The 19,242-nt window shown below is 34.1% G+C and overlaps 5 protein-coding genes across 15 annotated transcripts in view; 2 read left to right on the top strand and 3 right to left on the bottom strand.

Moving 5' to 3' along the window:
- Nucleotides 1–7,900, top strand: part of abcg5 (ATP-binding cassette, sub-family G (WHITE), member 5) — a 28,911-nt gene extending 21,011 nt beyond the window's left edge. For 5 of the 7 annotated variants that reach the window (XM_077494977.1, XM_077494983.1, XM_077494980.1 and 2 more), the window contains 3 exons: nt 7,014–7,269; nt 7,329–7,441; nt 7,512–7,900. In XM_077494977.1, the coding sequence (XP_077351103.1) occupies nt 7,014–7,269; nt 7,329–7,441; nt 7,512–7,767 (625 nt within the window). In that variant the 3' untranslated portion in view covers nt 7,768–7,900. Of the gene's footprint in view, nt 1–7,013; nt 7,442–7,511 lie in introns of all 7 variants that reach the window. The other 2 variants (XM_077494982.1, XM_077494981.1) reach the window with 2 other exon arrangements.
- On the bottom strand, nt 7,718–12,025 carry dync2li1 (dynein, cytoplasmic 2, light intermediate chain 1). Its single transcript, XM_077494987.1, has 13 exons — nt 11,754–12,025; nt 11,530–11,659; nt 11,404–11,438; nt 11,257–11,326; nt 11,074–11,162; nt 10,805–11,003; nt 10,644–10,712; nt 10,468–10,545; nt 10,313–10,392; nt 9,430–9,500; nt 9,234–9,331; nt 9,066–9,158; nt 7,718–8,014 (listed from the first exon to the last, which is right to left on the bottom strand). The coding sequence occupies exons 1-13, from the start codon at nt 11,765–11,767 to the stop codon at nt 7,952–7,954; spliced, it is 1,089 nt and encodes a 362-aa protein (XP_077351113.1). The 5' UTR covers nt 11,768–12,025; the 3' UTR covers nt 7,718–7,951.
- A 380-nt stretch (nt 12,026–12,405) lies between these two features.
- On the bottom strand, nt 12,406–14,581 carry lyrm7 (LYR motif containing 7). Its single transcript, XM_077494990.1, has 5 exons — nt 13,865–14,581; nt 13,678–13,750; nt 12,966–13,036; nt 12,805–12,886; nt 12,406–12,704 (listed from the first exon to the last, which is right to left on the bottom strand). The coding sequence occupies exons 1-5, from the start codon at nt 13,880–13,882 to the stop codon at nt 12,634–12,636; spliced, it is 315 nt and encodes a 104-aa protein (XP_077351116.1). The 5' UTR covers nt 13,883–14,581; the 3' UTR covers nt 12,406–12,633.
- hint1 (histidine triad nucleotide binding protein 1) lies at nt 13,981–15,466 on the top strand. Its single transcript, XM_077494989.1, has 3 exons — nt 13,981–14,149; nt 15,022–15,126; nt 15,208–15,466. Exons 1-3 carry the CDS (start codon nt 14,039–14,041, stop codon nt 15,370–15,372), a joined length of 381 nt encoding a protein of 126 aa, XP_077351115.1. The 5' UTR covers nt 13,981–14,038; the 3' UTR covers nt 15,373–15,466.
- A 630-nt stretch (nt 15,467–16,096) lies between these two features.
- cep170aa (centrosomal protein 170Aa) overlaps nt 16,097–19,242 on the bottom strand; it is a 30,732-nt gene continuing 27,586 nt past the window's right edge. For all 5 annotated transcript variants that reach the window (XM_077495005.1, XM_077495004.1, XM_077495003.1 and 2 more), the window contains one exon: nt 16,097–18,271. In XM_077495005.1, coding sequence (XP_077351131.1) covers nt 17,997–18,271 — 275 coding nt within the window. In that variant the 3' untranslated portion in view covers nt 16,097–17,996. The remainder of the gene's footprint in view (nt 18,272–19,242) is intronic.

The following is a 19,242-nucleotide window of genomic DNA, read 5'->3' on the forward strand; positions in this document are numbered from 1 at the left end:
GCGTTTATTTTGTATTTTTTAACGCCTTAGTATACATGGTCGTTTAATAAAAAATAAAAAATAAAAAAAACGCCTAACTTTACATGGCCGTTTATTTCTTTTATTTAACGCCTTAGTATACACGGTCGTTTAACAAAAAAACAAAAAACAAAAAAAAACGCCTTACTATACATGGGCGTTTATTTTTTATTTTTTAACCCCTTAGTATACATGGTCGTTTTTTTTTTTTTTTTTAACGCCTTACTATACATGGCCGTTTATTTATTTTTATTTTTTTAACGCCTTAGTACACATGGTCGTTTAAAATTTTTTTTTTTAAAAACGCCTTACTATACATGGTTGTTTAAAAAAACGCCTTAGTATACGTGGTCGTTTATCTTTTTTTTTTTTTAACGCCTTACTATACATGGGCGTTTATTTTTTATTTTTTAACCCCTTAGTATACATGGTCGTTTAAAAAAACAAAAAACAAAAACAAACAAAAAAAACAACAAAACGCCTTACTATACATGGCCGTTTATTTTTTATTTAACGCCTTAGTATACGTGGTCGTTTAAAAAAAAAAAAAAAAAAAAAAAAAAACGCCTTACATGGTCGTTTTTTGTTTTTTTTTAACGCCTTAGTATACATGGTCGTTTAATAAAAAATAAAAAATAAAAAAAACGCCTAACTTTACATGGCCGTTTATTTCTTTTATTTAACGCCTTAGTATACATGGTCGTTTAAAAAAAAAAAAAAAAAAACGCCTTACTATACATGGGCGTTTATTTTGTATTTTTTAACGCCTTAGTATACATGGTCGTTTAATAAAAAAAACAACAACAAAAAACGCCTAACTTTACATGGCCGTTTATTTCTTTTATTTAACGCCTTAGTATACACGGTCGTTTAACAAAAAAACAAAAAACAAAAAAAAACGCCTTACTATACATGGGCGTTTATTTTTTATTTTTTAACCCCTTAGTATACATGGTCGTTTTTTTTTTTTTTTTTAACGCCTTACTATACATGGCCGTTTATTTATTTTTATTTTTTTAACGCCTTAGTACACATGGTCGTTTAAAAATTTTTTTTTTAAAAACGCCTTACTATACATGGTTGTTTAAAAAAACGCCTTAGTATACGTGGTCGTTTATCTTTTTTTTTTTTTAACGCCTTACTATACATGGGCGTTTATTTTTTATTTTTTAACCCCTTAGTATACATGGTCGTTTAAAAAAACAAAAAACAAAAACAAACAAAAAAAACAACAAAACGCCTTACTATACATGGCCGTTTATTTTTTATTTAACGCCTTAGTATACGTGGTCGTTTAAAAAAAAAAAAAAAAAAAAAAAAAAAAAAACGCCTTACTATACATGGTCGTTTTTTGTTTTTTTTTAACGCCTTACGATACATGGTCGTTTAAAAAAAAAAAAAAAGCCTTACTATACATGGTCGTTTTTTGTTTAACACCTTACTATACATGGTCGTTTAAAAAAAAAAAAAAAAATGCCTTACTATACATGGCCGTTTATTTATTTATTTTTAACGCCTTAGTATACATGGTCGTTTAAAAAAAAAAAAAAAAAAAAAACGCCTTACTATACATGGGCGTTTATTTTTTATTTTTTAACCCCTTAGTATACATGGTCGTTTACAAAAACACAAAAAACAAAAAAACAAAAAAACGCCTTACTATACATGGGTGTTTATTTTTTATTTAACGACTTAGTATACATGGTCGTTTAACAAAACAAAAACAAACAAAAAAAACAACAAAACGCCTTACTATACATGGGCGTTTATTTTTTATTTTTTAACCCCTTAGTATACATGGTCGTTTACAAAAAAAAAAAAAAAAAAAAAAAAAAAAAAAAAAAAAAACGCCTTACTATACATGGGTGTTTATTTTTTATTTAACGACTTAGTATACATGGTCGTTTAATAAAAACAAAAACAAAAAAAAAACGCCTTACTATACATGGGCGTTTATTTTGTATTTTTTAACGCCTTAGTATACATGGTCGTTTAATAAAAAATAAAAAATAAAAAAAACGCCTAACTTTACATGGCCGTTTATTTCTTTTATTTAACGCCTTAGTATACATGGTCGTTTAAAAAAAAAAAAAAAAAAACCCTTACTATACATGGTCGTTTAACAAAAAAACAAAAAAAACCGCCTTACTATACATGGGCGTTTATTTTGTATTTTTTAACGCCTTAGTATATACATGGTCGTTTAATAAAAAAAACAACAACAAAAAACGCCTAACTTTACATGGCCGTTTATTTCTTTTATTTAACGCCTTAGTATACACGGTCGTTTAACAAAAAAACAAAAAACAAAAAAAACCACAAAAAAAAACACAAAAAAAAACGCCTTACTATACATGGGCGTTTATTTTTTATTTTTTAACCCCTTAGTATACATGGTCGTTTTTTTTTTTTTTTTAACGCCTTACTATACATGGCCGTTTATTTATTTTTATTTTTTTAACGCCTTAGTACACATGGTCGTTTAAATTTTTTTTTTTTTTAAACGCCTTACTATACATGGTTGTTTAAAAAAACGCCTTAGTATACGTGGTCGTTTATCTTTTTTTTTTTTTTAACGCCTAACTATACATGGGCGTTTATTTTTTATTTTTTAACCCCTTAGTATACATGGTCGTTTAAAAAAACAAAAAACAAACAAAAAAAACAACAAAACGCCTTACTATACATGGCCGTTTATTTTTTATTTAACGCCTTAGTATACGTGGTCGTTTAAAAAAAAAACCAAAAAAAAAAAAACGCCTTACTATACATGGGTGTTTATTTTTTATTTAACGACTTAGTATACATGGTCATTTAACAAAACAAAAACAAACAAAAAAAACAACAAAACGCCTTACTATACATGGGCGTTTATTTTTTATTTTTTAACCCCTTAGTATACATGGTCGTTTACAAAAAAAAAACAAAAAAACAAAAAACAAAAACGCCTTACTATACATGGGTGTTTATTTTTTATTTAACGACTTAGTATACATGGTCGTTTAATAAAAAAAAAACAAAACAAAAAAACGCCTTACTATACATGGGCGTTTATTTTGTATTTTTTAACGCCTTAGTATACATGGTCGTTTAATAAAAAATAAAAAATAAAAAAAACGCCTAACTTTACATGGCCGTTTATTTCTTTTATTTAACGCCTTAGTATACATGGTCGTTTAAAAAAAAAAAAAAAAAAAAACCTTACTATACATGGTCGTTTAAAAAAAAAAAAAAAAAAAACCTTACTATACATGGTCGTTTAACAAAAAAAACGCCTTACTATACATGGGCGTTTATTTTGTATTTTTTAACGCCTTAGTATACATGGTCGTTTAATAAAAAAAACAACAACAAAAAACGCCTAACTTTACATGGCCGTTTATTTCTTTTATTTAACGCCTTAGTATACACGGTCGTTTAACAAAAAAACAAAAAACAAAAAAAAACGCCTTACTATACATGGGCGTTTATTTTTTATTTTTTAACCCCTTAGTATACATGGTCGTTTTTTGTTTTTTTTTAACGCCTTACTATACATGGCCGTTTATTTATTTTTATTTTTTTAACGCCTTAGTACACATGGTCGTTTAAAAATTTTTTTTTTTAAAACGCCTTACTATACATGGTTGTTTAAAAAAACGCCTTAGTATACGTGGTCGTTTATCTTTTTTTTTTTTTACGCCTTACTATACATGGGCGTTTATTTTTTATTTTTTAACCCCTTAGTATACATGGTCGTTTAAAAAAACAAAAAACAAAAACAAACAAAAAAAACAACAAAACGCCTTACTATACATGGCCGTTTATTTTTTATTTAACGCCTTAGTATACGTGGTCGTTTAAAAAAAAAAAAAAAAAAAAAAAAAAACGCCTTACATGGTCGTTTTTTGTTTTTTTTTAACGCCTTAGTATACATGGTTGTTTAATAAAAAATAAAAAATAAAAAAAACGCCTAACTTTACATGGCCGTTTATTTCTTTTATTTAACGCCTTAGTATACATGGTCGTTTAAAAAAAAAAAAAAAAAAAACGCCTTACTATACATGGGCGTTTATTTTGTATTTTTTAACGCCTTAGTATACATGGTCGTTTAATAAAAAAAACAACAACAAAAAACGCCTAACTTTACATGGCCGTTTATTTCTTTTATTTAACGCCTTAGTATACACGGTCGTTTAACAAAAAAACAAAAAACAAAAAAAAACGCCTTACTATACATGGGCGTTTATTTTTTATTTTTTAACCCCTTAGTATACATGGTCGTTTTTTTTTTTTTTTTTAACGCCTTACTATACATGGCCGTTTATTTATTTTTATTTTTTTAACGCCTTAGTACACATGGTCGTTTAAAAAATTTTTTTTTAAAAACGCCTTACTATACATGGTTGTTTAAAAAAACGCCTTAGTATACGTGGTCGTTTATCTTTTTTTTTTTTTAACGCCTTACTATACATGGGCGTTTATTTTTTATTTTTTAACCCCTTAGTATACATGGTCGTTTAAAAAAACAAAAAACAAAAACAAACAAAAAAAACAACAAAACGCCTTACTATACATGGCCGTTTATTTTTTATTTAACGCCTTAGTATACGTGGTCGTTTAAAAAAAAAAAAAAAAAAAAAAAAAAAAAAAACGCCTTACTATACATGGTCGTTTTTTGTTTTTTTTTAACGCCTTACGATACATGGTCGTTTAAAAAAAAAAAAAAAGCCTTACTATACATGGTCGTTTTTTGTTTAACACCTTACTATACATGGTCGTTTAAAAAAAAAAAAAAAAAATGCCTTACTATACATGGCCGTTTATTTATTTATTTTTAACGCCTTAGTATACATGGTCGTTTAAAAAAAAAAAAAAAAAAAAAACGCCTTACTATACATGGGCGTTTATTTTTTATTTTTTAACCCCTTAGTATACATGGTCGTTTACAAAAACACAAAAAACAAAAAAACAAAAAAACGCCTTACTATACATGGGTGTTTATTTTTTATTTAACGACTTAGTATACATGGTCGTTTAACAAAACAAAAACAAACAAAAAAAACAACAAAACGCCTTACTATACATGGGCGTTTATTTTTTATTTTTTAACCCCTTAGTATACATGGTCGTTTACAAAAAAAAAAAAAAAAAAAAAAAAAAAAAAAAAAAAAAAACGCCTTACTATACATGGGTGTTTATTTTTTATTTAACGACTTAGTATACATGGTCGTTTAATAAAAACAAAAAAAAAAAAAAAACGCCTTACTATACATGGGCGTTTATTTTGTATTTTTTAACGCCTTAGTATACATGGTCGTTTAATAAAAAATAAAAAATAAAAAAAACGCCTAACTTTACATGGCCGTTTATTTCTTTTATTTAACGCCTTAGTATACATGGTCGTTTAAAAAAAAAAAAAAAAAACCCTTACTATACATGGTCGTTTAACAAAAAAACAAAAAAAACCGCCTTACTATACATGGGCGTTTATTTTGTATTTTTTAACGCCTTAGTATACATGGTCGTTTAATAAAAAAAACAACAACAAAAAACGCCTAACTTTACATGGCCGTTTATTTCTTTTATTTAACGCCTTAGTATACACGGTCGTTTAACAAAAAAACAAAAAACAAAAAAAACCACAAAAAAAAACACAAAAAAAAACGCCTTACTATACATGGGCGTTTATTTTTTATTTTTTAACCCCTTAGTATACATGGTCGTTTTTTTTTTTTTTTTAACGCCTTACTATACATGGCCGTTTATTTATTTTTATTTTTTTAACGCCTTAGTACACATGGTCGTTTAAATTTTTTTTTTTTTAAACGCCTTACTATACATGGTTGTTTAAAAAAACGCCTTAGTATACGTGGTCGTTTATCTTTTTTTTTTTTTAACGCCTAACTATACATGGGCGTTTATTTTTTATTTTTTAACCCCTTAGTATACATGGTCGTTTAAAAAAACAAAAAACAAACAAAAAAAACAACAAAACGCCTTACTATACATGGCCGTTTATTTTTTATTTAACGCCTTAGTATACGTGGTCGTTTAAAAAAAAAACCAAAAAAAAAAAAACGCCTTACTATACATGGGTGTTTATTTTTTATTTAACGACTTAGTATACATGGTCGTTTAAAAAAACAAAAAAACAAAAAAAACGGCTAACTGTACATGGCCGTTTATTTCTTTTATTTAACGCCTTAGTATACATGGTCGTTTAAAAAAAACAACAAAAAAACAAAAAAAAACGCCTTACTATTATACATGGCCGTTTATTTTGTATTTTTTAACGCCTTAGTATACATGGTTGTTTAATAAAAACAAAAACAAAAAAACAAAAAAAAACGCCTTACTATACATGGGCGTTTATTTTGTATTTTTTAACGCCTTAGTATACATGGTCGTTTTTTGTTTTTTTTTAACGCCTTACGATACATGGTCGTTTAAAAAAAAAATAAAAAAAAAATGCCTTACTATACATGGCCGTTTATTTATTTTTATTTTTTTAACGCCTTAGTACACATGGTCGTTTAAAAAATTTTTTTTTAAAAACGCCTTACTATACATGGTTGTTTAAAAAAACGCCTTAGTATACGTGGTCGTTTATCTTTTTTTTTTTTTTAACGCCTTACTATACATGGGCGTTTATTTTTTATTTTTTAACCCCTTAGTATACATGGTCGTTTAAAAAAACAAAAAACAAAAACAAACAAAAAAAACAACAAAACGCCTTACTATACATGGCCGTTTATTTTTTATTTAACGCCTTAGTATACGTGGTCGTTTTAAAAAAAAAAAAAAAAAAAAAAAAACGACAACTTACTATACATGGGCATTTATTTTTTATTTTTTAACCCCTTAGTATACATGGTCGTTTAAAAAAAAACAAAAACAAAAAAAGACAACTTACTATACATGGGCGTTTATTTCTTTTATTTAACGCCATAGTATGCATGGCCTCATGGCAGACTCCGCCTCTGCTCTTTCTTCTCCCGTTTTGTTTCTTTTAGGACGGTGGGGATGCATCCGGAGACGTGGCGCTTCCTCTGCTTCACGGCCGTCGTGACGGTTCCTCACATCACAGGTGCGCGTCGGCTCCGTTGCGCTTTCCCCAACGCGTCCCAAGTAACGAGCGTCGCGCGTCTTGGATGCAGGCGAGCTGCTGACGGTGGTCCTGCTGGGGGTGGTCCAGGACCCCAACATGGTCAACACGGGCGTGGCCCTGCTCAACATTGCCGGCATCCTGCTGGGATCCGGATTCTTACGGTGAGACGAGACGACGTCTGCCGCCGCAACAAAGTCTTTTTTTGTGGTTTCGCCGACAGAAGCACGGCGCAGATGCCGACCGTCTTCCAGTGGCTCAGCTACGTCACCTTCCAGAAGTACAGCTGCGAGCTGCTCATCGTCACCGAGTTCCACGGCCTGCGCTTCGCCTGCAGTAAGCCGCCCGCTTGACCTTTTGACCTCTCGCTCATCGGGGCGCTGACGCGCGGCTGTGGTTTGCGCAGACCAGTCGTTCCCTCGCTGCCTGATCACGCAGGGCGACCAGATCGTGGACGAGGGCTACCCGGGCGCCGTGTCGCGCTACACGCTGGACTTCCTGCTGCTTTACGCCTTCCTGCCCGCCCTCCTGCTGCTCGGCGTCGTCGCCTTCAAGATCAGAGACCGACTCGTCCTGCACTGAGCTTCATCTCGTTCCTATATTTATATGACATTTTTGCAGTTTGTATTGTGATTTTATTCTCCTATTTCATCATAGGATGATTTTGTGTGCTACAAATGAGACCAAAATTGACCAAGATCAAGTTGTACATACAAAAAGGTCAACAAGCATAATGTGACGGTGATTTCCCTTTTTTTTTTTGATACCAATAAATGACTTTTTTTTTCTCTTTAATGTGTAATCGTTGAATTTTCATGTAAAAATGCTCTATGGTATGTTGTGTTGTTATGAGTCCAGTTGGAGGCCTTTCCAGGACTTTGCTGCGTTCTTCTTGTACTCTTCCAGCTCCTGCAGGCACAAAAATACACTTTTCAACCTCAGAAGGTGTCATGAGTTAAAAAAAAATCCTAATTTGAAACCATAATCCTAGTTTATAACCCTAACTTTGATAGTCTAGCCCGAGTTTAAACCTTACCTTGACACCCTAACCTTAATTTAAAACTAATTTTAAACCTTAATTGCAATTTGAAAATGTACCTTAATTACGATTTGAAACCTTACCTTGAAACCCGAACTTAAAACTAATTTGAAACCTTAATTGCAATTTGAAACCTTACCTTTATTACAATTTAAAACCTTACCTTAATTACAATTTAAAACCTTACCTTAATTACGATTTGAAACCTTACCTTGACCCCCTAACCTTAATTTATAACTAATTTTAAACCTTAATTGCAATTTGAAAATGTACCTTAATTACGATTTGAAACCTTTCCTTGAAACCCGAATTTAAAACTAATTTGAAACCTTAATTGCAATTTGAAACCTTACCTTGAAACCCTAACCTTAATTTATAACTAATTTGAAAGCTTAATTGCAATTTGAAACCCTACAACCTGTTTTTTGATTGTACAAATACAGTAATGCTATATAAATAATTATATTAGTTGTACATGATATTATTCCGAATGTATTTTGTTTACATTTTATATAAAGCATTTTCAATTTTATTGTTCAAATTATGTTTATTGCATTTTTTTTTCAATTTAATATTAATTATAATTAATTATGTATGGAGTATATATATTATTACATTCTATTTATTTTTTTTAAATAAATTATGTCATCAGGTTGATTTTTTTTCCCTTTGTAATTTTTTGATTGCTATGATGTAACTTTTACGACTACTGTATAGTCCAACTGAGTTCGTGTTGGTAATAAATGAATAATAACTTTCATCCAATGAGGGAGCAGCATGATCAGGTGAGAGGAAGTCAAAGGTAAGCGTCATGTGACTCCAAAGGTAACTACAGGTCAAGATTCACCGGCCTCATCTTTCTCCAAGCGTTTTTTTTTTTTTTTTTTTTAAATTATGTAAAGTGTGTCAAGCGTGCGTTACCTGATCCTTCTGCGCCCGCATGGCGTCAATCTGCGGCTCGCCGTATTGCGGGTCCTTGGTCGGATCCTTGACTTCCTTCTTCTCGCCGGTGTTCTGCGCACGTGAGATTGAAACGAGGTCAGGATATCGTTTTTTTTCCGATACGGCGTCGATTGAAACAAAGGCGACCTCTGGAGGGAAGACGCGCTGGTAGACTTTCTTCCAGAGGTCTTTGGGGTTCCTGGCGTGCAGGGAAGTGATGTCCACGTCCGTCGTGGGAGGAGAGCCTCACATATTTACACATTTAAAAAAAAAAAAAAGTTTATATCCAGAACTGTGTCATAGTGCATAGCTCCTATCGACCACCAGAGAGCGCCACACTCACCAATTTGGCTGAATGAGTCGGCACCTGCTGGAATGATGAGAGGCTTGCTGGGGTCACATGACACCGTTTTCCTACAAACAAACAGCACAAACAAGCTTCATCATAATAATAATAAGAATAATTTTCAGATTATTTTTCATTTGTCGTCATTTATCATTACAGATATCACACTATTTTTCCCCTAAACAAAAAAAAAAGTTTCCACTTAATAAATTCACTTACATCTCTACCGTTATTTGTCTCTGCTTATCCTTTTGTTGTATCTGATATATATATATATATATATATATATATATATAAATTTTTTAAATTTACAAACATTTTAGAAGTTGACTTGACTGAACTTTTTTTTAGTGAGCTAATAAAATGACATTAACAATGATAGTAATAATAAACAAAATATTTATCATTTAATACATGTATTTTTTAATACATTTAATAATAATTAATGTTACTATATTTGTGTTTATATTTTTGAACCCATTCAGGAATTTAAATGGAGATTATGTTAAAATATATGCCTAAAAACAATACTAAAAATATTGTAATAAAATGCACCAATGGAAATAAATCTGTTGCAAAAAAAGAATTTTACTTTAAAAAATGACATTAAAAGTGAATAATATAAAAATCATGATATAATAAAGTATATTGAGTATTTTGTTCAATAACAGAGTGATAAGAAATTAGTGGTTTCACTGATAAAGAAAAAAGTGTGTGGCGGATAAAGTTGCAATTATGAAAATGTACCATAACATGCGTTAACAAGCTGAAAGAATTTCAGAATTATTCTTATTTTTGCATAACTGTAACTTGTCTTATTTTGTGCAAAACCATCTTAAGGGTCGAGTGCTGTTAGCAGAGAATGCGAAGGCTCCCTCACCCGACGTCCACGTTGAAGGCCAGATGGGAGAAGAAGCTTTTGGTCTTGGATATGAGGCTCTCCAACTTGATGCTGCTGAACTGCCGACCGACAAAACAAAAAAAAAAAAACATGACATAAAACATAACAGTGGTGTGAACGTGATGTCAACTCACAATAAGCGAGGCGGCGTGGTAGTGAGCCACAAAACGCAACGTCTTGCAAATCACTTTCCTCTTGTCCGACGACAACTCCTGCAAGGGTAACAACATTTTTTTATTTTTTTTTTTAATCGTCACTTGTTCACAAATAACATATTAAGGTGATAATACTTTTTTTGTGCGTGCTGTACCTGAAAGCGGTCATACTTGCTGCCGACGATGAGCAGAGGAACCGGAAAGGGGCTGAGCAACTCTCGGTCCTTGTTTAGATTGAAAAAGCGCACAAAAAGTTCACATTTTCACATTTTTGTCCCCCCCCCCCCGCAAATGTTGTAAGAACGTGTGCGCTTACCGGGAAATCTTTGGGCAGGACGCGCGCGGCAAAGTGCCCGGACGCCGACCGTTTGCCTGCCGCTCGGCTCTTGTCGACTTGTCGCGCGCGAGAGGCGGCCTGATCCACGTGGGCCTGCGCCGCCTGCAGCAACGTCTCCATGGTGGCCCACAGAGCGGACGGGGCAGACAGATCCAACACCAGGATGACGGACAGGCATCTGCGCGGCATACAACAATGAATGAATGAATGCGGGTGTATGTCAACTGTACATTGTGAACACGAGCTACCTGATGCTAGCAGCAGTGATGGGGATCTGCACCAGATCTGACAAGGAAGTCCCGCCTCCCAGCTCCCACAGGTGGGCTATGTCTTTGGGCTGGACACGTTATCAAATGGCAGGTTTCCGTGTAAAAGCTGGTTGACAAGCACTAGGGGCCATATTGGCGTTGAATTGGGGCTGAAATACTCACCGTGTTGTGTCCCGTGGCTCGCCTGCCAAATGTGTACTCCAGAGCCAGAGTGGGCTTAGCTGGTTCATCCCTGGGTGCGTACAGAACACTTTAGCAGCATCACTAATTCATTAAATGTGTTCACAATGACCGTATTTGAGTACTCGCCTGTCCAGGCATCGGAGCAGAATGGACGTTTTGCCCTGTCAAAAAGATACAACTTGTCGCATTTAGCAATATATAAATAAGCAGTGCTTCCAATAAAGTTACAGTGACAAAAAAAACAAAACATACTCCAGTCTTGCTTCCCATGATAAAGACGGTCCTCTCCCCGACTGCTTCTCCTCCACCACCGGCGTCATCGCCATCGCCACTCTCCCGACTCTGCACCTCGGCGGCGGCCAAGTCCCACAACTTGTCCGTGCTGAAACATGATTAAAAACAATCGCGTCCAGTCTGTTGTATCGCAAAGGACCACAAAACGAGGTTAAATTAACAAATAAAGCAAGTTTCCTTACCATGTTTTCGCCATTATCGTTCGAAAGCTAGCATGTTGCTAAACAGCACAGTAACATATCGGCGCATACGAGCGTTGTCAAGACAACGGGCGTACGTTGATGACGTACTTCCGTCACACACACCCGCCCCCTCGCGTAAAAACTTCCGATTTGATTTTTTATAATTAATTTTCTTTAAACAATATAAAGGAACATTCTGGTTTCTTTAGACGTATCAAAAGCAAAAATACATTTAAAAAAAAAATGATTATTCTGGTTTTAAGCCCATAAAAAAATAAAAATCATCAGTCCACTGCTTGGTAACAAACAAAAAACATTTTTCTTTTATACTGTCCCATAATTTCATTTTGTGATTTTGTGTGTATTTTTGGTATTCTTTTCCTAATTTATAGCTTTTCAATGTAATATTGTAGTATTTTTATCTAATATTTTAGTATAATTTCAAATATTTTTGTGTTTTCCACAATGTTTTTGTTTAATAACACGTTATTTAAACTTTCTGGTTTTGTCCTTTTTTTTTTTTTTTTTTTTTTTTGTAATTTTCCCAATGTGTCTATTTCAAAATTTGTGTATTTTTTGTTCACCCAGTATTTTAGCCCAGTGCTTGGTTGTGCCAACTGTTGACTGAGTTCAATAACAAGGTAGACAAAAATCAAAATGTAAAACAAACACAATATAATTTAATTACATAATACAAATAAATTATGATATAAACTTTACAGCAGATCCGACATCCCGAGCAAACCTTTTCCTGTACAAAGTAGTAGCCATGGCATTTTAGGCAGATCTTGAGCCAAATGAAATGTGAGTGATGGATAAAGTCTCTTGACATGAGTTTGTTTGTTTTTTTTTTCTCCTGGTTGTGTCATCAGATGCTCTGTCATGACGTTTTCCTGGGCTGGTCACAATAGGGAACGTTTTCTAGTAGAAGATCCTTTCTGGGTCGAAGCACTTTGAGGAAAAAGATCAATAAAACAAATAAGAACACTTTTGGAAATACTAAAAATGTTTGACATGCGTGTGACCATTTTGTGTGAAAACGTGAACTCACAGAGTCGACTGTCGCCGACATGCTCCACCTGAAGCACGCACTCCCGGAGGACTGTTTCCACATCGGAGCCCATTTTGATCATCTGGAACAACAGCACAAAGTTTTCTTTGGCGTCAAAACTCCTCCAACAAAGTCTGACAATTGCACATTGACTACTTTACCTTCTCAATGTTTTCTTCTGATGATTCATTTTTATTTTTACGGAACTCCTCGTTGATTTTCAATTTTGCAGCTGTACAAAAGAATAAAAGCGAGCTTTTCAACTGCTTCATAATTATTCAAAACATGATGTCATACATTGGTGGAAAGTAAAGAAGTAGAAATGAACTTCATTTTTCAGTTATCTGTACGTGACATGCAGAATTACTTTTCGGATGACTTTTTACTTTTACTCCCTAAATTTGTAACTAAATACCAGTCATTTTTAGACCTTAATTTGTCAAAACAGGCTAGTTACTTTTGTCAACCTCCACGGATGATAATATGTAAATCAAAAAGACATAACTAGAGTGATAGATAGCTAGCTTGGGACCCTAAAAGGTGCAGTGTGAATTAGAGAGGAACTATGGAGTAATGCAACAGATTTAGAGTGGCAAGATTACTGTATTACACATCCATGGTGGGATTTGCATTATGTCAGCTCCAATGATTCGTGGCTAATGTGCTGTTTTGATGGCATGAAGTCCAGAGCTAATGCTAGAAAGCATTTTTTCGTTGTAAGCCTACCACTACTTTTACTTCCAGAAAGGAGCCGAGTCAGTCAGCACTCCAACTTTCACAAGTCCTTTCTTTCTTTTGACACAAGTATCCGTACTTCCACTACTCGAACGCACATCGTGTGAGTAACTTTTGCCATCAAGTATGCAAACTGACCTGCCAGTGCTCTCTCGTCATCTTTGAACACTGCCAACCTCGTTCTGTGCAGCGACTTGAACACGCGTAAGACCTACACAAACATGACGCATCTGTGTTAGCTAAAATAAAACAATGCGACTTTATTCTTGTATTAAAGTCTAAAACGGTAAAATCGTGTTATACTGTCTTCAGGTTTGCTGCTCACCTTCACGCGAGTGCCCATCTTGACTTTTTCGTGTTGACTTCCGCCTTCGACGTGTCATAGACCAATCACGGCAGACGTCTGCGCCGACGTTAAACAGCCAATCAGCTGTTGCCCCTCTCCAAAACCAGAAGCTACCCCGCCCCAGTCGTTGCGTCAGTGTGCGACAGCGCCAACATGGCTGACGAAACAGCGAAAGCGCAGGTGGCCCAACCTGGCGGAGACACAATATTTGGTAAAATCATACGGAAAGAAATCCCTGCAAAACTCATCTACGAGGACGAGCAGGTAAGCTTGCACTTGAGTGTGCGCCTCATTTTCGCACAAGCTAAGTGAGTGCTAATGGTAGCTTTCTGCTAGTTCTGCACTAAAAATGTCTCCTACATTTCCACATGCTGGATGATTATTATTAGAGATTGCTTGTTGCGTAACAAATGGTACCATTAAGGCAGGATAGCTGTCTAAAACGTGCTGCAATAATATTTGCTGCCTTTGATCTTTTTTTCTTGGGGTCAGACTGAATATTCAATATTAAATATGGCTGTAATATAACACAAATATATCCATGGCTGCCATATATATATAAAAAATATCCATAAATGTTATTTAATTTGAAGATCAAAGGCACATAAGTACGTATTTTATCATATTTGTGGTTATCAGTTTATATTTTAGCTTTTTTTGTTTTGTTTTAATCTTTTACATTTTTTGCCTGTTTTTTTCATTGTGTCCATATTTATGTATCCTTTAATTTCTAGTATTTGTGTGTGTGTATATATATATATATATATATAAATTAGGCTTTCACCAATTTTAATATTTTATTTATATTTTCTATGTAATGATTTTTAATTTTCTATTTTTTTGTGCAATTACGTTGTTCCAAAAATGTAATTTTTTTTTTCCCAATCCGAAATGACATTTTTTGGTATTATTTCAAATACGTGTGATTTTTTATTTATTTTTTATTTTTTTAAATACATTAAATTTAAAAAATAATAATGTACTGCATCCACATTTTTCTTGTCTAATATTTCTGTTGGTCTAATATTTGTCAATTTTATATATTTTCTTTGTAGTACTTTGAGCATAATTAGTGATTTCTAAAGGCGTCTCAATAATTCTCAACGTATATATCTATTTTTTTTGTTATTCTTCAGTGTGTGGCCTTCCCTGATATTTCCCCACAAGCGCCCACTCACATCCTGGTGGTCCCCAAGAAACCAATCATCCAGTTGTCCAAAGCGGAGGACAGCGATGCCGCAGTAAGTAGAATGCTTGTGTTGTTGTTGTTGTCGTTTGACCACGCGGACCCACCTCTGCACCCCCCTCCTCCCCCCTGGCAGCTGCTGGGCCACTTGCTGATCGTGGCCAAGAAGTGCGCGGCGGAGGCGGGCCTGGCCAAAGGCTACAGGATCGTCATCAACGACGGGCCCGACGGCGGCCAGTCGGTCTACCACGTCCACGTCCACGTCCTGGGAGGCCGCGGCATGAAGTGGCCCCCCGGTTGACCTCCGCCGCGCTGCCGCGTGTCGTTTCCTGTGGATGAAGTCAAAGTAAATGTGCTTGTTCAAAAGCGGAAATAAAATGTGAGCTAAATTGGCAGTGAATGTTTTCTTTATTTAGAATACATCTGGCTTGGTTCTAAGTGGGTGCGGTTGGGGCGGGGAATCACCACTCATCTAAGATTAAGTTTAGTCATGACACATTTGATTTATATAGTGAATTTCTAGGTAAGGACTGTAAGGACTTACCTTTTTTTTTTTTTTTTTTTTTAAGCTGCCTGTACAGTAGCTTTGGTGTGCTTTTAACTCAAGATTGTCAGGTCCAAAATATTGCTACTCACAGCCACCAGGGGGCATGCTTGCACGACTGCCTTTGCGATGATATATATATATTTTTTTTTACATAGAATATTTGGGGGATTTTTTTTATACAGAAATGCATTTTTTCCTCTTTAATCTTTATTTCAAAATTTGGAATTTTATTTTTTTGTAAAATTCTTTTGGATTTTCTAAATTCTTTCAAGGATATTTTCATTCAACATATAATTTTGTATTTCTGTACATTTTTGGCCTACAATGTTTTATTTTTTTGGCATTTTCCCCTCACCATAGTATTTTATTTCATCCTCCCAAAACATCCCAAATGATGCTAGTACAAGTCACATCATATGAAAACAAACCCACAATGATAATCTGTATTTTCACAATCCAAAACGAGTCAAGTCCAATATCGAGTGGATGGCTCTTGTTTTATTGACAGCAAAATTGCAGTTTGAACAAATATAAAATTACATAAAACATCCACAAAGTATTTAACAAAAAAATAAATAAAATTGGCTTTTTTTTCTCTTTATAAACAAAAATCACTGACCAGACAAGGAGAATTAGAAACAAATGAAAATATACTGCTACTAAATATTCATTTGAAAGGTTTTTTCATTAAAAAAAAGAAAAAAAAAGTGGTGAATTCAAAGTGAAACTTTGGACACAAACAAACAAAAAAAATGTGCAAAACAATTTTTTTCAAACATCAATAACCTTTTTCAAGCCTCTCAGTACGACTGCTGACCGTCAGACTGTACAAGATGAGAAGCAACTCGGGAAGTGGTTTAAGACCTTCAAGTGGATCCAAGTGGCCAAAACTGCTGCGGGATTTCGGCCCGGCCACTTGAACACAACAATGTACATTTATACAAAACATAAAAACATGAAGCCACACGTTACAATCGGAAAATAAGGACGGAGCAGGCGGGGGCTGAAAAGTGATGGCCAGAGGCTTCTTCAAAGCTCAATTTGACACAAATTAATGTTAAAATGGCTACAAAACAACATCGGTATCCAAATGTTATAAAACGTCATGTCAATTTTTTTTTCTCTCTCTCTCTCTTCAAAATTGAAATGGAAGTATAAAAAGTCCAACTGCAAAACCATAGGACACTTCCAGTGCTGCTACAAGCTTCATGGCACCGCATCCAACAGGCCAAATCAAGATAAGGCAGCAAATGACAAACGTTAACTAATTAAGCTGAACTGCGCGTTAGGTCATCAACTTTGGTAAGTGGTTATTATTTATTTATTTTTTACTGTAAATAGGCTCCACACACACAATATGCAACTAGCAGGGAGACAAGGCTCGGTTCTTCACATGCTACTAGAGGTCCAAATACTGAGAAAAGTAAAAAAAAAAAAAAAAAAAAAAAAAGCTTAAATGGGCGGATTATTGTGTTGTGTATAAAACTGCATCAGTTGACGTGTGAAATAACAAACGGGACCGTTTCCTGTATAAAGTGTCGATTTTTCAATGTCACATTAAGGCTGTAGATGTTTTGAATACTGAAGTGCAAAAAAAAACAAAAAAAACAGAAAGTGTTGAAATCGGCATTCCGTTGGTCTCGTTGGACGGAGTTTTTAAGGCATGACCTTATTAGTGAGGAAGGGTCCACAAATCGGGAGGACCAGATGAAATGCTCATGGTCATTCGTGGCCCCATTTTAACCAGTCTTTCTTTTACGTTTTCACTTGACAATCAAAAAACAAAAAAGCAATTTTTCACTTTTTCGGCTCAGATAAAAAAAAAAAAAAGTGAAATGGAACAACTGATCATAAAACTGATTTTTTTTTTTTTCCCCCAAAATTTAAAATGAATTTTTGTACGGAAGAGAATTAAGGGCCAGTGAAAAAAAAAAAAAAGGTTGGCAGGATCTGACTTTATTCTCAGAATTCTGACTTTAAAGTCAGAATCCTGCAAAACTTTTTTTTTTTCTCTCTTCACTGGCCCGAATCCTCTTCTGTATTTTGGGGTTTTGTTTTCACACCAGGAAAAATAAAAAATAAAATAAAATAATGCTTTAACATGATAAATAACATTTAACATGAAAAGTTTCACATTCTAACAAAGTGACAACTAATTACGTTATAACTTGAAATTTATCACGCTAAAACTGAATACTAAACTTTTTATTTTTTTTTTCTGGTGTGGCAGGTAGACTTGGAATATTTTAATTTAATATTTAATCTGGCAGGTTTATGGTTTTCCCTTTGATATTTTATTTTCCATCTGAGCCTAAAATAAACGCCAGCTTCTCATTTTTTGATTGGCAAGCGTAGCTGATAAGAAGGCCTATTTTGTCTCACTTCTGCACGAGGGCCTCCTTGCCGCTGGGCCGCATGCGAGCGAACGGCAGACCGCCGACGGATGCTAAACCGAGACCTACGGTGCCGTCGGATGCCGGAAGCCTGGCGGGCTCTCCGGACGCCTGAAGGATCTCGGGCAGCTTCGGTCCGGCGCCGGCAGAGCTGGGAGAGGGCGGCGGCGGCGTGGTTTTGGCGGCCGGGACCTTAGCGGGCGAGAGCGGACTGACGGCGGCGTCCAGCGACCCGTCCGGGTCCAGCATCAGATTGATGACTGGCAAACAAACACACACGCAAACAAATAAGCGTGAGCTGATGGGCACGCCACAATTTTACATACAAGCAATTTTTTACAATTTCAACTTCAGTGAGATCTGCATCTTTTATAAAATTCCAATATTACATTTTTTTTAATTTTTTTTTGGTCTAATGTAATTTTTTTTTTTAGATTCTTCTGTTTTTAATATTTTTCCTTTACATTTTTTTACCCAGGAGTTTATACCTTAAATTTGATGTTTGTTTTGCTAACATTTCTGTATTTCCTGGCTGGTAATTTTCTATTTTAATTATTATTATTTTAGCTTCTGTTTATTATTTTTTCCTCCCTTAAATGATTTCCTATTTTTATTGTATGTTTTTTTTCTATCATTTCCTTTTTTATTTTTTTTTGTAGTTTTATCTTAATATTGTATTAGTTTTTTCCCCAGAAATGTGGATTTTTTTTTTTTTTGCCTCAGAGTATTTTTGACTTGTAATAGAGAAAAAAATACTAGACAGAAAAACAAAAGCAGAAAAAAATGCAAGAACAAAATTATTAGTAAAAAATATAAAAATGTAAAATAAATAAATAAATCAATAAATAGACTGTTGGCCAAAACTACTAAATATAAAAAAAAATACAAATAAAATACAACGATTAAAAAATACAAATAAAGTAAAAATCACAAACTAATAGACAAAAATGTAAAAATATTAAGGGGGAACAAAATTACACAAAAAATCTACACAAGAATTAGAAAAATATTTATAATCCAAAATGTCAAAACTCACTGAAAGCACTTCATGACGCTAGATGCACTTCCACTTAGATTTGTTACGGACTGCTTATCCAATATCCGCTGACATTTTATTTATCTTAGTAAAGGCAGAATGCTCGACACGCTCTCGTATTGGCTCCTATTCAATCACGTTATGAGCAGCGAATGCATCAAATGGATGCATCATAGCAGGATATAAAATCGACTC

This window comes from Festucalex cinctus, chromosome 14, assembly GCF_051991245.1.
Source record: "Festucalex cinctus isolate MCC-2025b chromosome 14, RoL_Fcin_1.0, whole genome shotgun sequence".
Taxonomy (NCBI): Eukaryota; Metazoa; Chordata; class Actinopteri; order Syngnathiformes; family Syngnathidae; genus Festucalex; species Festucalex cinctus.

Bases quoted from the DNA above. Each gene is read 5' to 3' on its own strand.
- dync2li1 (XM_077494987.1), bottom strand. The intron at 11,327-11,403 runs GCGAGTACTCAA...GTACGCACCCAG, and splicing joins CTGCTCCGATGCCTGGACAG to GGATGAACCAGCTAAGCCCA. The intron at 8,015-9,065 runs GTAACGCACGCT...TTGTGCCTGCAG, and splicing joins TGCGGGCGCAGAAGGATCAG to GAGCTGGAAGAGTACAAGAA.
- lyrm7 (XM_077494990.1), bottom strand. The intron at 12,887-12,965 runs GTAAAGTAGTCA...CTGTTGTTCCAG, and splicing joins CAGAAGAAAACATTGAGAAG to ATGATCAAAATGGGCTCCGA. The intron at 12,705-12,804 runs GTGAGTTCACGT...TTTTCCTCAAAG, and splicing joins TGTCGGCGACAGTCGACTCT to TGCTTCGACCCAGAAAGGAT.
- hint1 (XM_077494989.1), top strand. From the start codon at position 14,039: ATGGCTGACGAAACAGCGAAAGCGCAGGTGGCCCAACCTGGCGGAGAC. The intron at 14,150-15,021 runs GTAAGCTTGCAC...GTTATTCTTCAG, and splicing joins TCATCTACGAGGACGAGCAG to TGTGTGGCCTTCCCTGATAT. The intron at 15,127-15,207 runs GTAAGTAGAATG...CCCCCCTGGCAG, and splicing joins CGGAGGACAGCGATGCCGCA to CTGCTGGGCCACTTGCTGAT.